This window comes from Triticum urartu, chromosome 5 (genome assembly GCF_003073215.2).
Source record: "Triticum urartu cultivar G1812 chromosome 5, Tu2.1, whole genome shotgun sequence".
Classification (NCBI taxonomy): Eukaryota; Viridiplantae; Streptophyta; class Magnoliopsida; order Poales; family Poaceae; genus Triticum; species Triticum urartu.
This window is the reverse complement of record NC_053026.1, coordinates 658,017,279-658,033,415: the sequence shown is the minus strand read 5'-3', so window position 1 is coordinate 658,033,415 and position 16,137 is coordinate 658,017,279. Positions and strand designations below refer to the sequence as shown.

Genomic DNA, 16,137 nt, shown 5'->3' with positions numbered 1-16,137 from the left:
GATAGCGCAGTGAACTAGGCAACCGTACTATAATGCTTTAACACTTTCACTTAGCCATAGGAGATTGACAGTGGGGCTACTATATAGCCCCTGGTGGCTCCGCACTCACCCGAATTCGGGGTGCGTACATGCCCGGCCGGGAAACGGCCCTTCGTTAAGGCGGAGGAATTCTAAGATTCCGATAGGTCATCGAGTGGTTGACCAGTCTCGCGCTATATCATGACAGTCAGTTTTCGGCTTTCTCTACTGAGGTGCTCGTCCGGATGAACCAGGGCACAATCGCAGTAGTTCTCCTGGTGCTGCCTTAGCCGATAGAGCGGAACGTAAGGCAGCAAAACAAAGGAGCCGGGCAAACCCAAGATTTGACCAAAGACATGATTCGGAGCTGATGCATATAAGGCCAAACTCGCGACGCCGAACACTCCCTAAGGTATTCGGTCTTTGTGGTGTAAACCGGGCCTAAACAGTGCCCTTTGTAAGAAGCCCCTGTTGTCCAGGTACGTGCATTGTTCTGACGTGGCCACATGCCAAGACGTCAGCATCCTTCTCAATTGTACTGAGAATCCGAGGGATGTGTATCAACAAGAGACAGCAAAAAAGGTTGACGCAGGGTCTTAATCTAAAAAGAATCCATGGAACGGGTCCCTGCTACACGTCTGCGCCTGTGTCTCAGTTGTGCTGTGTCCTGGACGGGTGTAGCACGATGGTCATCTGTAAAAGAGAGGAACTTAGGTGAAAAGTTGTCGTGCAAAAAGGTAGGTTTAAAGAAACCATGTAGAGTTCAAGATAAGTAAAAATTGCCACTTGTCTGCGCGCGTTGAGCCCCTTGTATTTGTAGTAGGGGTGTGGCCATCAAACCTGTATGAATTACATATAGCTGCGCCGGACTCATCTAGCCGTGTTCGTGGTCTTGACGACCTATCAAATGCTTTAGTTGGTGAGTCCATTTTAGTGTGCGGCTGCCAAGGCAGCCACACTCTCTTCGGCGCGCAGGGATCGCTCAATACTTCAATTTACTATAATGATGCCACGTGGACCGGGCATCGTAAGCGTGAAGGAAGCGTAATGCGGTATTGCATTAAAGCGAGCGAAAGCTTCGCGTCCAAGTAGTGCTTGATAGCCACTTTGGAACGGAGCAATGTGGAAGGTTAAATTTTCGCTACGGAAGTTATCAGGGAAGCCGAATATAACCTCTAGTAGCAGGGAGCCCGTGCAATGAGCCCTTGGGCCTGGCGTTACTCCTCTAAAGGTAGTATTGCTGTGGCAAATTTTTGTTGGGTCTATCCCCATTTTGCGGATTGTGTCCTGATATATCAGGTTTAAGCTGCTGCCGCCGTCCATCAGGACACGTGTGAAGTGGTATCCGTCAATTATTGTGTCTAATACCAAGGCAGCCCATCCTGCGCTCCGGATACTTGCCGAGTAATCCTGATGGTCGAAGGTGATCGGCTGAGACGGCCAGTGCCAGAACTCCGCAGTGATAGGCCCTTGGGCATGTTTATCTGGGAGTGCCGCTTTGTTTCTCTCGGTGATCACATGTAACACGTTTACTGTTTCGACTTCTGGTGGAAATTTCTTCTATTCCCTAGTGTTTTGCTTGCGAGGCTCATCCTCGTCTTCGCTTGGTGTATCCTGCCGCTTATGTTCGGTGTTGAGTTTGCCGGACTGCTTGAAGACCCAACATTCTCGGTGGGTATGATTTGTAGGTTTATCGGGGGTGCTATGGATCTGACATATTTGGTCCAGAATTTTGTTTAAGCTGGACAGTTCATCTCTGGCGCCTTTAGATTGCGGCTTTTGCTGACCTGGCCGAGAGCTTCTGACCGCCGTGCTCTTCGGGTTGTCTTCTTTATTCTGGCGCTTATTATTTTTGTTGCGTCCTGATTTCCTGTTTCCGTCTCTAACTTCGGATGTACTTGGGTCGCTGGTGCTGCATCGGGCTAGCCAGCTGTCCTCGCCCGCGCAAAAGTGGGTCATGAGGCTTGTTAATGCTGCCATTGTTCTCGGCTTTCCTTGGCCGAGGTGTCTGGCAAGCCATTCGTCCCGGACGCTGTGCTTAAAGGCTGCCAAGGCTTCGGCGTCCGGAAAGTCGACTATTTGGTTCTTTTTGGTAAGAAACCTGTTCCAAAGCTTTCGGGATGACTCTCCGGGCTGTTCAGTTATATGACTCAAATCGTCCGCATCCGGAGGTCGGACATAAGTCCCTTGAAAATTCGCCCGAAAAGCGTCTTCGAGCTCTTCCCAGCTTCCAATGGAGCTTCCGGGGAGGCTTTTAAGCCAGTGCTGAGCTGGCCCTTTGAGCTTGAGGGGTAAGTACTTGATGGCGTGGAGATCATCTCCTTGAGCCATATGGATATGGAGGATATAGTCCTCAATCGAGACCCCAGGGTCTGTTGTTCCGTCGTATGCCTCTATGTTTACGGGTTTGAATCCCTCTGGAAATTCATGGTCCAGCACCTTGTCGGTGAAACATAGGGGGTGTGCGGCACCCCTGTATCTGGGTGTACCATGGTGTTCGGATGTTTGTTGTGTTGCATCGTATGCTAGAGCGCGCGTGCGTGGTCCATAAATGGATCTAGTTGCACCGTCCTTTTGATGCGAGCCCTCGCGTGGATCGTGTATTGGCTTGTGTGCGACGTTGTTTGCCGCTCTATTTTGGCCGTGAGGTCGTCTATCCGGCCGGATGGCCGTTTTAATTTTTGGTTGCGGGGGATCTAAGGCCTCCTCATCGAATTCAGGTAGCAACTTCCGCTTCGGGTAGCTCTTGGTGTGGTGATTACCGCCGTACTTTGCTGCTGTGTTGAGTACTTTACTCCATCTGATTCTGAGTGTGTATTGCGCAGCCTTGAGCCTTTGCTTCTGCTTTTTTAGACTCCTCGCGGTGGCAACAAGCCTTTGATGGTCATTCTATTGCTCCGGGTGTCTGTCCGGTGTGATGTCGTCCGGATTATTATCTTTGACGGAGTCAGGTTGTTTCGTTTGATTCTCCGTGTTGCCGTGGTCCGGCGATTGTCCACCCTACTCTAACACTGGGTCTATATGATCGTTGTTTCTGCCGAGGCGGGATTTGGGGCGGTGCTTACGTCGCCGCTTTGACTTCTTCTCGAGGGGACAACCCTTCGTTGCGTCCTTCCGTTCCTCGTCGTCGTTTTCTTTTGGTCTGTCCACCATGTATATGTCATGTGATGAAGTGGGCGTCTGGTGCCCTGTGGGCAGTGGTTCCTGTTCGTCTCCTCCATCGTCGTCCATACCATCGATGTCTTCGGAGTCGAAGTCGAGCATGTTGGTTAAATCATCGACAGTGGCTACTAAGTGGGTGGTGGGTGGGCGGCGATTTTGTTCGTCATCCACATCCCAATCCTGCTGGTCATAGTTCGGCCAGGACTCTCCTGACAAGGAGAGAGACCTTAATGAGTTCAGTATATTGCCGAAGGGCGAGTGCTGAAAGATATCCAAGGAGGTAAACTCCATGATCGGCGCCCAGTCGGATTCGATAGGCACGGGAGCAGGCGATTCGGAGTCTGTGGCCGGAGAAGGATCCGACAGTTTGACAACACGGTTCTCGTGCAGGGTAAGGTCGATGTTCGGCTCGATCGTCGCTGAGGATAAGGCCTCCGTGGCGGGGTCCATCCACCCGTCCATGGACGGCGCAACTGGCTCTGAATTGAGGGTTGAAGCGGCTGCCGGTGCGATCTCCTGAACACTGTCTGATGGTAGAGCTAAATCGTACTCATCGTGACCGTGTGACGCACAAGGAAGGGGCTCGAATCCGTCGAAGATCAAGTCTCCGTGGATCTCGGCTGTGTAGTTTAAGCTTCCAAACCTGACCTGGTGGCCAGGGGCGTAACTTTAGATCTGCTCCAGATGGCCAAGCGAGTTGGCCCGCAGTGCGAAGCCGCTGAACACAAAGATCTGTCCAGGGAGAAAAGTCTCACCCTAGACTGCATCGCTATCGATGATCGTAGGAGCCATCAAGCCTAACGGCGACGACACAGAGGAACTCTCAATGAAAGCACCAATGTCGGTGTCAAAACCGGCGGATCTCGCGTAGGGGGTCCCGAACTGTGCGTCTAAGGCGGATGGTAATAGGTGGCAGGGGACACGATGTTTTACCCAGGTTCGGGCCCTCTTGATGGAGGTAAAACCCTACGTCCTGCTTGATTTATTCTTGATGATATGGGTATTACAAGAGTTGATCTACCACGAGATCGGAGAGGCTAAACCCTAGAAGCTAGCCTATGGTATGATTGTTGTTGTCCTACGGACTAAAACCCTCTGGTTTATATAGACACCGGAGGGGGCTAAGCTTACACAAGGTCGGTTACAAAGGAGGAGATATACATATCCGTATTGCCTAGCTTGCCTTCCACGCCAAGTAGAGTCCCATCCGAACACGGGCCGAAGTCTTCAATCTTGTATCTTCATAGTCCAACAGTCCGGCCAAAGGATATAGTCTGGCTGTCCGGAGACCCCCTAATCCAGGACTCCCTCACCAATCATAAGTGCATATGATCTAAGAAGAGAAAGTATGTTAGCTTATGCCTCTCCCTCATATGAAATTGCAATGACGACCACCGTTCTTGTTAACAATTGCCTAAGACAATTCCGCACACCGATCCATCATTATTCCTCACTCGCTGTTTATAATATTTAGTAATATATTCTAACTTTATGATAACAGCCCCTACTTTTATATTTTATCTCTCCGATACCATGCAAAGTTACCCTCTTCATACCCACAACGTACTTTTATTTATCGTTTCTAGTTGGAAGCAAGCGTTCGGTGTACATAGAGTCGTATTGGCGGCAGATAGGGCTTAAGAGAATATTTATCTTACCTTTAGTTCCTTGTGGTTTCGACACTCCATACATATCACTTCCACCATTGGGAATTGCTACGATGATTCCCTGCACTTGGGATTATCAATCTCATCCAACCCATCACCGTCCAGCAAGCCTACGATGGGATTACTCATGCACGGCGGTGAGCATCATGAAATTGGTGGAGGAGGAGGGTTGATGATGACGATGGCGACGGATTCCCCTCTCCGGAGCCCCGAACGGACTCCAGATCAGCCCTCCCGATGAAGATTAGGGCTTTGCGGTGGTTCCGTATCGTAAAACGCGATGAATCCTTCTCTCTGATTTATTTCTTCCCGAACGTGAACAAATAGAGTTGGAGTTGACGTCGGTGGAGCCTCGGGGGGCCCACGAGGCAGGGGGTGCGCCCCAGGGTGCGCCTTGCACCCTCGTGGATAGGGTGTGGGCCTCCTTATGCTGATTCTTTCGCCAGTATTTTTTATAAATTCCAAAACGTGTCTCCGTGAATTTTCAGGTCATTCCGAGAACTTTTATTTCTGCACAAAAATAACACCATGGCAATTCTGTTGAAAACAGCATCAGTCCGGGTTAGTGCCATTCAAATCATGCAAGTTAGAGTCCAAAACAAGGTCAAAAGTGTTTGGAAAAGTAGATACGTTGGAGACGTATCACAGGTCTATGCGTAGATGATATGCACAAGTAGAACACAAAGAGTTGTGGGCGGTGATAGTCATACTACTTACCACCAACGTCTTATTTTGATTCGGCGGTATTGTGGGATGAAGCGGCCTGGACCAACCTTACATGTCCACGCACATGAGACCGGTTCCACCGACTGACATGCATCTAGTTTTGCATAAAGGTGGTTGGTCGGTGTCTGTTTCTCCTACTTTAGTTGAATCAAATTTTACTATGGCCAGTCCTTGAAGAAGGTTAAAACAACAAACTTGACGAATCACCTTTGTGGTTTTTGCCGTAGGTTAGAATGGTCTTGCTAGAAACCCATAGCAGCAACATAAAACTTGCAACAACAAACTAGAGGATGCCTAAATTGTTTTTGCAGGGTATGTTCTTATCTGATATGGTCAAGACATGATGCGATATACGTTATTGTATGAGATGATCCTGTTTTGTAAGATATCAGGCAACCAGCAGGAGCCTTATGGTTGTCTCTTTATTGTATGAAATGCAATCGCCATGTAATTGCTTTACTTTATCGCTATGCGTTAGCAATAGTTGTAGAAGCAATAGTTGGCGAGATGACCACGATGCTACGAGGGTGATCATGACGATGCTTTGGAGATGGAGATCAAAAGCACAAGATGATGATGGCCATATCATGTCAAATATTTTGATTGCATTGATACTTATCTTTTATGTATCTTATTTTGCTTAGAACAGCGGTAGCATTATAACCTGATCCCTTCACTTAATTTCAAGATAAAAGTGTTCTCTCTGAGTATGCACAGTTGCTATAATTCATTGTTTCAAGACACCACATGATGATCGGGTGTGATAAACTCTACATTCACATACAACGGGTGTAAGACGGTTTTGCACATGCAGAGAATACTTGGGTTAAACTTGACAAGCCTCGCATGTACAGACATGGTCTCCGAACACAGGAGACCAAAAGGTCAAACATGAGTCATATAGTATATATGATCAACATACACTAGTAGAATAAGGGCCTTTAGTCCTGGTTCATAAGGGCCTTTAGTCCCGGTTCCTGAACCGGGACTGAAGGGTCGTTACTAAAGCCTCCCCCCCTTTAGTCCCGGTTCTTACACCAACCGGGACTAAAGGCCCTCCACGTGGCCACTGCCTGGAGGTCCACCTTTAGTCCCGGTTGGTTACACCAACCGGGACTAAAGGAAATTTTATGAATTTGTTTTTAAAATTTTCTAAAAAAAATTGAATTTTTTTCCCGATTTTCAAATTTCTGAATTATTTTAACCTCTAATCTCTAATCACCCTCATCACTACTCAATTTAATCTCTAATCTCTAATCACCCCTCATCATTCCAAATCATCTAACTTCCCGGACGGTCATCCATCCTCTCACTACTCCAGCCTGAGCACGCTTAACTTCTGGGTTCTATTCCCACTCATTTCCAAGTCTGCACTTGTTGTTTTCCTGACAATAGTAAGATGTCAATCGTATTAACCCTCAGGAGTTTAGCTTGAGCATGAAGTCACATGTTTCACTGTTTGAGTTTCAAACTATTATTCTAAAAAACAATAATTATTTAGTAACACTAATATTTCTTGAATAAGTAGTTTGACCATAGTTTGACCAGATTTGACCAAAATTCAAAAAAATTGAAATAATTATTTAGTAACACTAATATTCTTGAATAATTATTTAGTAACACTAATATTTCTTGAATAAGTAGTTTGGCCATAGTTTGACCACAGTTTGACCAGATTTGACCAAAATTCAAAAAAATGAAATAATTATTTAGAAACACTAATATTCTTGAATAATTATTTAGTAACACTAATATTTCTTGAATAAGTAGTTTGACCATAGTTTGACCCTTGTTTGACCACAGTTTGACTAGATTTGACCAAAATTCAAAAAAATGAAATAATTATTTAGTAACACTAATATTCTTGAATAATTATTTAGTAACACTAATACTTTTTGAATAAGTAGTTTGACCATAGTTTGACCAAATTTAACCAAAATTCAAAAAAAACTGAAATTTGAGCATATCTTTTTTCCCTTTTGGAATTTGAGGATTCTAAAAATTTGCAAACAAGCCATAGGCAATCAAAATCGGATGCGGATTTTCGTGCTGAACATTTTGATATATTATACGATTTTTTCTGACATCGTATGCAAAAGTTATAGCCGTTTTACATTTTCCCTACACTTTTGCAAAACGTGTCCAAATTTAAGTTTTTAAATGTTCCTAACTAGTAGATGTAGTAACATACCTACATCTCGAAGGATTTTAATTTTTGAAGTTTTTATAATTTTCTTTTGCTTTTTACAAAACTGAAAAGGTGATCCACAGGGGGGTTAGAGTTTGAAAATGGGACCTTTAGTACCGGTTTGAGACACGAACATGGACTTAATTAATCATGAACTTAGTCCTGATAGTATTTGCATATCTATGTTGTAGATCAATAGCTCGTGATGTACCTCCCCTATTTTTTTTGATATGTTCCTAGAGAAAACTAAGTTGAAAGATGATAGTAGCAATGATGCGGACTGGGTCAGTGATTTGAGGGTTATCCTCATTGCTGCACAGAAGAATTATGTCCTTGATGCACCGCTAGGTGACAGGCCTATTGCAGGAGCAGATGCAGACATTATGAACGTTTTGCAAGCTCGATATGATGACTACTTGATAGTTTAGTGCGCCATGCTTTACGGCTTAGAACCAGGACTTCAAAAACATTTTGAATGCCACGAAGAATATGAGATGTTCCAAGAGCTGAAAATTGGTATTTCAGATTCATGCCCGTGTTAAGAGGTATGAGACCTCTGACAAGTATTTTTCCTACAAGATGGAGGAGAATAGCTCAGCCAGTGAGCATGTACTCAAAATGTCTGGGTACTACAATCACTTGAATCAAGTGGGAGTTAATCTTTCATATAAGATAGTGACTGACAAAGTTCTCTAGTCACTATCACCAAGCTACTAGAATTTTGTGATGAACTATAATATGCAAGGGATGACGAAGATGATTGTTGAGCTCTTCGTGATGCTGAAATCGGCGAAGATAGATATCAGGAAAGAGCATCAGGTGTTGATGGTTAACAAGACCACTAGTTTCAAGAAAAGGGCAAGGGAAATAAAGTGAACTTCAATAAGAATGGCAAGCATGTTGCCGCTCCCGTGAAGAAGCCCAAAACTGGACCCAAGCCTGAAACTGAGTGCTTCTACTGCGAAGGAAATAGTCACTGGAAGTGGAACTGCCCCACATACTTGGCGGATAAGAAAGATGGCAAAGTGAACAAAGGTATATTTGATATACATGTTATTGATGTGTATTTTACTAGTCTTCGTACTAACCCCTAGGTATTTGATACTGGTTCAGTTGCTAAGATTAGTAACTCGAAACAGGAGTAGCAGAGACTAGTTAAAAGCGAGGTGACGATGTATGTTAGGAATGATTCCAAGGTTGATATGATCACCATCTTACAGTCCCTCTACCTTCAGGATTAGTGTTAAAACAAATAAATGTTATTTGGTGTTTGTGTTGAGCATGAATATGATTAGATCATGTTTATTGCAATAAATTTATTCATTTATGTCAGAGAATAATTGTTGTTCTGTATACATGAATAAAACCTTCTATTGTCATATACCCAATATGAATGGTTTATTGAATCTCGATTGTAGTGATACACATATTCATAATATTGATGTCAAAAGATGGAAAGTTGATAATGATAGTGCAACATACTTGTGGCACTACCGTTTAGGTCATATTGGTGTAAAGCGTGTGAAGAAACTCCATGCAGATGGACTTTTGAAATCACTTGATTATGAATCCTTTGATACTTGCAAACCATATCTCATGGGCAAGATGACTAAAACTCCGTTCTTCAGAACAATGGAGTGAGCTAATGACTTACTAGAAATAATACATACCACTGTATGCGGTCCGATGAGTGTTCAAGCACACAACGGGTATCGTTATTTTCTAACCTTCACAGATGATTTGAGTAGGTATGGATATATCTACTTGATGAAACACAAGTATGAAACATTTGAATAGTTCAAAGAATTTCAGAGTGAAGTGGAGAATCATCTTAACAAGAAAATGAAGTTTCTACGATCTGATCGCGGAGGCGAATATTTGAGTTACGAGTTTGGCCTTCATTTAAAACAATGTGGAATTGTCTCACAACTCACGCCTCTTGGAACACCACAGCGTAATGGTGTATCCGAACATCGTAACCGTGCTTTATTGGATATGGTGCATTCTATGATGTCTCTTATTGATTTACCACTATCGTTTTGGGGTTATGCATTAGAAACAGCCACATTTACGTTAAATAGGGCACCATATAAATCCGTTGAGACGACACCATATGAACTATGGTTTGGTAAGAAACCTAAGCTGTCGTTTCTTAAAGTTTGGGGTTGCGACACTTATGTCGAAAGGCTTCAGCCTGATAAGCTCGAACCCAAATAGGAGAAGTGCGTCTTCATAGGATACCAAAAAGAAACTATTGGGTATACCTCTACCATAGATCTGAAGGCAAGATCTTTGTTGCTAACAATGGGTCTTTTATATATAGAGAAGGATTTTCTCTCGAAAGAAGTGAGTGGGAGGAAAGTAGAACTTGATGAGGTAGTTGTACCTTCTCTCGAATTAGAAAGTAGTACATCAGAGAAAACAGTTACCGTGATGCCTACACCAACTAGAGAGGAAGCTAATGATGATAATCATGAAACTTCAGATCAAGTTACTACTGGACCTCCTAGGTCGAACAAAGCACGTTCCACACCAGAGTGGTACGGTAATCCTGTCCTGGAAGCCATGTTACTAGACCATGGCAAACCTACGAACTACGAAGAAGCTATGATGAGCCCAGATTCCGATAGATGGCTTGAGGCCGTGATTCCGATAGATGGCTTGAGGCCGTGAAATCTAAGATAGGATCCATGTATGAGAACAAAGTGTGGACTTTGGTGGACTTGCCCGATGATCGGCAAGCCATTGAGAATAAATGGGTCTTCAAGAAGAAGACAGACGTTGATGGTAATGTCACCATCTACAAAGTTCGACTTGTCGCGAAAGGTTTTTGACAAGTTCAAGGAGTTGACTACGATGAGACTTTCTCGCCTGTAGCGATGCTTAAGTCAAGTCCGAATCATATTAGCAATGGTTGTATTTTATAATTATGAAATCTGGCAAATGGATGTCAAAAACTGCATTCCTTAATGGATATTAAAGAAGAGTTGTATATGATGCAACCAGAAGTTTTTGTTGATCCTAAAGGTGCTAACAAAGTGTGCAAGCTCCAGCGATCCATCTATGGACTATTGCAAGCATCTCGGAGTTGGAATATACACTTTGATGAGGTGATCAAAGCATATGATTTTATACAGACTTATGGTGAAGCCTGTATTTCCAAGAAAGTGAGTGGGAGCTCTGTAGCATTTCTGATATTATATGTGGATGCCATATTGCTAATTGGAAATGATATAGAATTTCTGGATAGCATAAAAGGATACTTGAATAAGAATTTTTCAATGAAAGACCTCGGTGAAGCTGCTTACATATTAGGCATCAAGATCTATAGAGATAGATCAAGACGCTTGATAAGATTTTTCAATGAATACATACCTTGACAAGATTTTGAAGGAGTTCAAAATGGATCAGTCAAAGAAGGAGTTCTTGCCTGTATCGTAAGGTGTGGAGTTGAGTAAGACTCAAAGCCCGACCACGGCATAAGATAGAATGAAAGTCATTCCCTATGCCTCAGCCATAGGTTCTATAAAGTATGCCATGCTGTGTACCAGACCTATTCTGTACCTTGCCATGAGTTTGGCAAAGGGGTGCAATAGTTATCCAGGAGTAGATCACTAGACAACGATCAAAATTACTCTTAGAGTACTAAGGAAATATTTCTCGGTTATGGAGATGAAAAAGAGTTCGTCGTAAAAGGTTACGTCGATGCAAGCTTTGACACCGATTCAGATGACTATGAGTCTCAATCTGGATACATATTGAAAGTGGGGGCAATTAGCTAAACTAGCTCCATGCAGAGCATTGTAGACATAGAAATTTGCAAAATACATACGGATCTGAATATGACAGCCCCGTTGACTAAACTTCTCTCGCAAACAAAACATGATCACAACTTAGTACTCTTTGGGTGTTAATCACATGGTGATGTGAACTAGATTATTGACTCTAGTAAACTCTCTGGGTGTTGGTCACATGGCGATGTGAACTATGGGTGTCAATCACATGGCGATGTAAACTAGATCATTGACTCTAGTGCAAGTGGGAGATTGATGAAAATATGCCCTAGAGGCAATAATAAAATGGTTATTATTATATTTCCTAAATCATGATAAAGGTCTATTACATGCTAGAATTGTATCGATCGAAAACCTTAATACATGTGTGAATACGTAAACAAACACTGTGTCCCTAGTGAGCCTCTACTAGACTAACTTGTTGATCAAAGATGGTTAAGGTCTCCTAACCATAGACATGTGTTGTCATTGATAACGGGATCACATCATTAGAAGAATGATGTGATGGACAAGACCCATCCGTTAGATTAGCATAATGATCGTTTAATTTTATTGCTATTGCTTTCTTCATGTCAAATACATATTCCTTCGACTATGAGATTATGCAACTTCCGGATACCGGAGGAATGCCTTGTGTGCTATCAAACGTCGCAACGTAACTGGGTGATTATAAAGATGCTATTTGCTTTAGCTATACATTTCACAAACAAAATATTCATATGCGATCTGAATATAATGCAGTGTGCCAACAAGATGGATCTGCCAGACGTAGGTGTTCAGTTAGTAGCACACGTTGGCACACACATACTCCTCAAAGTTTACCAACTTTTTCTAATTAAGCTGAAAATGTACTTAATCATGGCATTTGCATGTGGATGCATTTTGGGTAACTAACTCAAGTGGTCCAATGGAGTAATATGTTGATGCTGGCAATCCACTAGTCTACTAGACATGTTAAGAAGGACATGGAAAATAATGGAGTAGTACATTGTACAGAGTTTTGGTTGTATTTTGGCTAACTAACCCAACTGGCCCATTAGAGTAATTTGTTGGCGTTGACAATCCACCGGTGTACTAGACAAGTTGAGAAGGCCATGGAAAATGATGCTTTAGTACAGGATGCAGAGTTTTAGGTTGTATTGTTGATCAAGTTGGCTGTGTTAATTAGTGCATAAATATAGTCAAGCAATTTAGTGATTAACTGATTACTGAGTAGGCCATGTGGTTTTGAGAGATAAGCAATTTGGAATTAAAAGAAGCAACACAATCTAGACAAATATTTGCATCGCAATCTTATACGCAGCAAGGTTGCTCCTGGCAACAATGTTGGTCAGCCCAAAGATGCCATAAAATATTCCAAGTTGCGCGTGCACCTATACAATAATGCGACAACATGATCTAGTAGTTTAACGCCTTAACATCGTTGATGGGATCAAAGTAAATTAACAAATATAAGTCAGCTATCCTCTTCTCGTGCCCTCCTCACGTTTGTACTTTCCAGCTAGTTGATTCTGAACAATTTTCTTTCATATGCACTTCTATTTGAAGCCACTCTCCTAGGGTGTATTTTTTTTCTGAAAAGGAGGTTGAAACCCCGGGTCTATACACATCCTGATGCACGCAACTATTCCTATTAATTATTAGGGTCTGTCTAGAACTCAGTCGAGTGACGTCAGCGTAGTTGTGGTGCTGCAAGCGGCATGGCTGGATGTTGCAAATGGCAATGAAAAATGTTGCAACGATACTGCAAGCAACGACAACATATGTAACAACCGTTCTGGTAAAAATGCTACAACCATCAAAGAAGAAGGTTGCAACCGGTGAGATGATGTGCTGCAATCGATGAGGAACGCCATGCTACAACCAGTAAGATGGATGTTGCAACCGGCAGGAAAAAATGTTGCAAACGATGGAACAAAATGCTGCAAGGTCGACTGAGACTTCGTTAAATCTCAGTCGACTGATTTTTAGCAAGCCCGTAACTATTAAGCAGAGTATAGACTAAAGGTAACCATGGCCGAATTATTACAAGATATGAAATTAACACATACGACTAAGTCAAATTCTTCCCATTAATGCCTTTAAGAAGGGATCGGCCAATGAATACCAGCACATCGGCAAATAGAGACAACATCTTCAACAAGGTAATGTCGCAAATCATCGTTGTTGCGCCTTACAAGTAGAAGTTTTTTTTCCGGGGCTTTAGGGTTTAGGGTTTAGGAGAAGAGTTTTCATCACAGACATAATATTAGTTTCATATTCCGACGTGTATTATCGAGGTATCTCTTTGCAAACTACCAGTTTCAGATTAGAACTCTCTCTAGTGGATTGATTGAAAAAGCATGAGATCTTTTGAGATGCGAGCGTTGACGTCAACTCAAAGGTAAGCCAAGCACCGGAGAGAAAAAAGGCGTTGAGAATGGAAAACAGGAACATGCGGGTCACTGCCGAATCAAATGTGCAACAGAATTGCATCTTCTGACCAGCAACGGCCGGAAGTTCACAGCAATATATAAGCAGGACAGCAAGGAAGCCAAGAAAGAAGAGAACACAAGAAACCCAAGGGAGAGAGGTTTCAGGTACATATATGCCTTGGCCAGAAATTCTACTTTCTCCGGTGTTCATTACCGATCTGCATGCGCTTCTACAAGTGATCAAAGGTCAAAGCTCTTGCTGCGTAGGCACTGATATATATGATGGAGCAACCAAAGCAGTGGCTCACAGAGACGGTAAGCACATCAATCTGCTCCTACTAATTACGTGTACATATAAACTAAAGTTGTACTAAACCAGCGACAAGTAATATTTATCGCAGGGAGTAACTTTTATTGCAATGGCCAATGTCAGGAACAGTATGAGGAGGAGCTAGCTTACATGTACCAGCAAGAGGAGCCGCTACCTGACCATCAAGGCCAGTACTACACGTCGTTCTATCCATGTCGCAGCTCCAATTCCCCGAGCTTTGGGGGCGAGAGCTTGAACGAGCTGGGGCAGCCATATCCGGCTCTGTCACCATCAGCCAACTTCCTCTCCTTCGCCGCTGCCGAGGCTAGCACCCACAACTTCTCCGGAGGATCCTACGGTGGACTCCAAGTTCAGGGTACGAGGCAGCAGCTGCAGGCGCCTGCGAGGCGGGGCAGGGCGACGGCGAGCGCGCATGAGCACGTCATTGCAGAGCGCAAGCGGCGGGAGAAGCTGCAGCGGCAGTTCGTGTCCCTGGCCACCATTGTCCCAGCTGGCGTCAGGAAGGTACCCCCTTTGTTTCTTTTTAGTTCGTTTCTGAGGTCAAACTTCATAAAGCTTGGTCATGTTTATAGAAAAAATATATCTTCACCATGTTTATAGATGCATAATTAATTAATTTTCATATTACACAACTTTAATATATTTGATGTTGTTATGTTTAAATATAAATTTGATCAAAGTTATATGAAGTTTGACGTCAAACTTATATGCGGAGTAAAAAGAAACGGTGGAAGTATGTGACAAGACAACTTTGGCAATGGCATCTGTGTGAGCATGCCTGCAGCTTAATTAGCCATTTCTTTTAGGCGGACAAGATCTCTTTGCTTGGGAGCGCCATCGACTACGTGAAGCAGCTGGAGGAAAAGGTGAAGGCCCTGGGAGAGCAAGGCCTGCTAAAGTCGCCAGAGTGCACCTTGTTCGAGAGCAAGTGCAGCATATCCGCCGCCGACAAGGACGACTCAGCAGGCCCCAGCGGGAGCGGCTCCAGCTCCGGGGACTCGAGCCCGGTGGATGTCGAGGCCAGCACCCGCGGGAACACGGTGCTCCTGAAAATCTGCTGCAAGGAGAGGAGGGGGGTGCTGGTGATGGTGCTCTCCGAGCTCGAGAACCAGGGCCTCTCCATCATAACCACCAACGTCCTACCGTTCACAGACTCCTGCCTCAACATCACCATCACCGCAAAGGCAAGTCCTCTCTGCCAGTAATACATTGTGCAAATCCGGTTATAACTTGCAAGAAAATAAACTGCGGTGGCTAGTCTACTACTAATGAAATATCAAAAGATTGACATGTTCACTTCTGTGCAGATCGAAGCGGGGTTTTCGTCTGCAGTTGAGCTGGTGAAGAACCTGAAAATGGCTCTCAGAAGCTTCAGCTGGAACTCGGTAGAATTAACGGAAGCTATTTGTACAAATGATTAGACCTTCCCCCTTTTACTTTCTGAGTGTGGCCGTGGTATCCATTTCTATGAGTGTTGTGTGAACTCTGTAACGATTTCAGTTTACCTGTCCTGAGCAACCCGCTGAAGTGCTACTTTTTTCAATATAGAGAAGTTACATTTTTTGTGAGTAACCAGATTTCCTCTGATTCCTTGTTCCAATGTATTCGGTCGACAAGAATGTTCTACATACAAAAACCGTGTATGAATCACTGCAGGGGAGATGCTGAGTGTGTGCGGCTTTGCCGAGTGCATTCCTTCAGGACTCACCGAATGACCACCTAATTAAACCAAGTGCATGTAAAAAAAAATACTCAACATTCAGAATGAAAAACTCGGCAAAGCCACGTTTGACCGACTGTTTTAAGGATGGCAATCGGTAAATCATGTGACACGTGT

General features: G+C 43.7%; 1 protein-coding gene across 1 annotated transcript; it reads left to right on the top strand.

Annotated features, from left to right (window-relative positions):
* The first annotated feature begins 14,251 nt into the window (after nucleotides 1-14,251).
* On the top strand, nucleotides 14,252-15,505 carry LOC125507671 (transcription factor bHLH18-like). The gene is made up of 3 exons (XM_048672172.1): nucleotides 14,252-14,284; nucleotides 14,403-14,804; nucleotides 15,107-15,505. Exons 1-3 carry the CDS (start codon nucleotides 14,252-14,254, stop codon nucleotides 15,503-15,505), a joined length of 834 nt encoding a protein of 277 aa, XP_048528129.1.
* The last annotated feature ends 632 nt before the right edge of the window (nucleotides 15,506-16,137 follow it).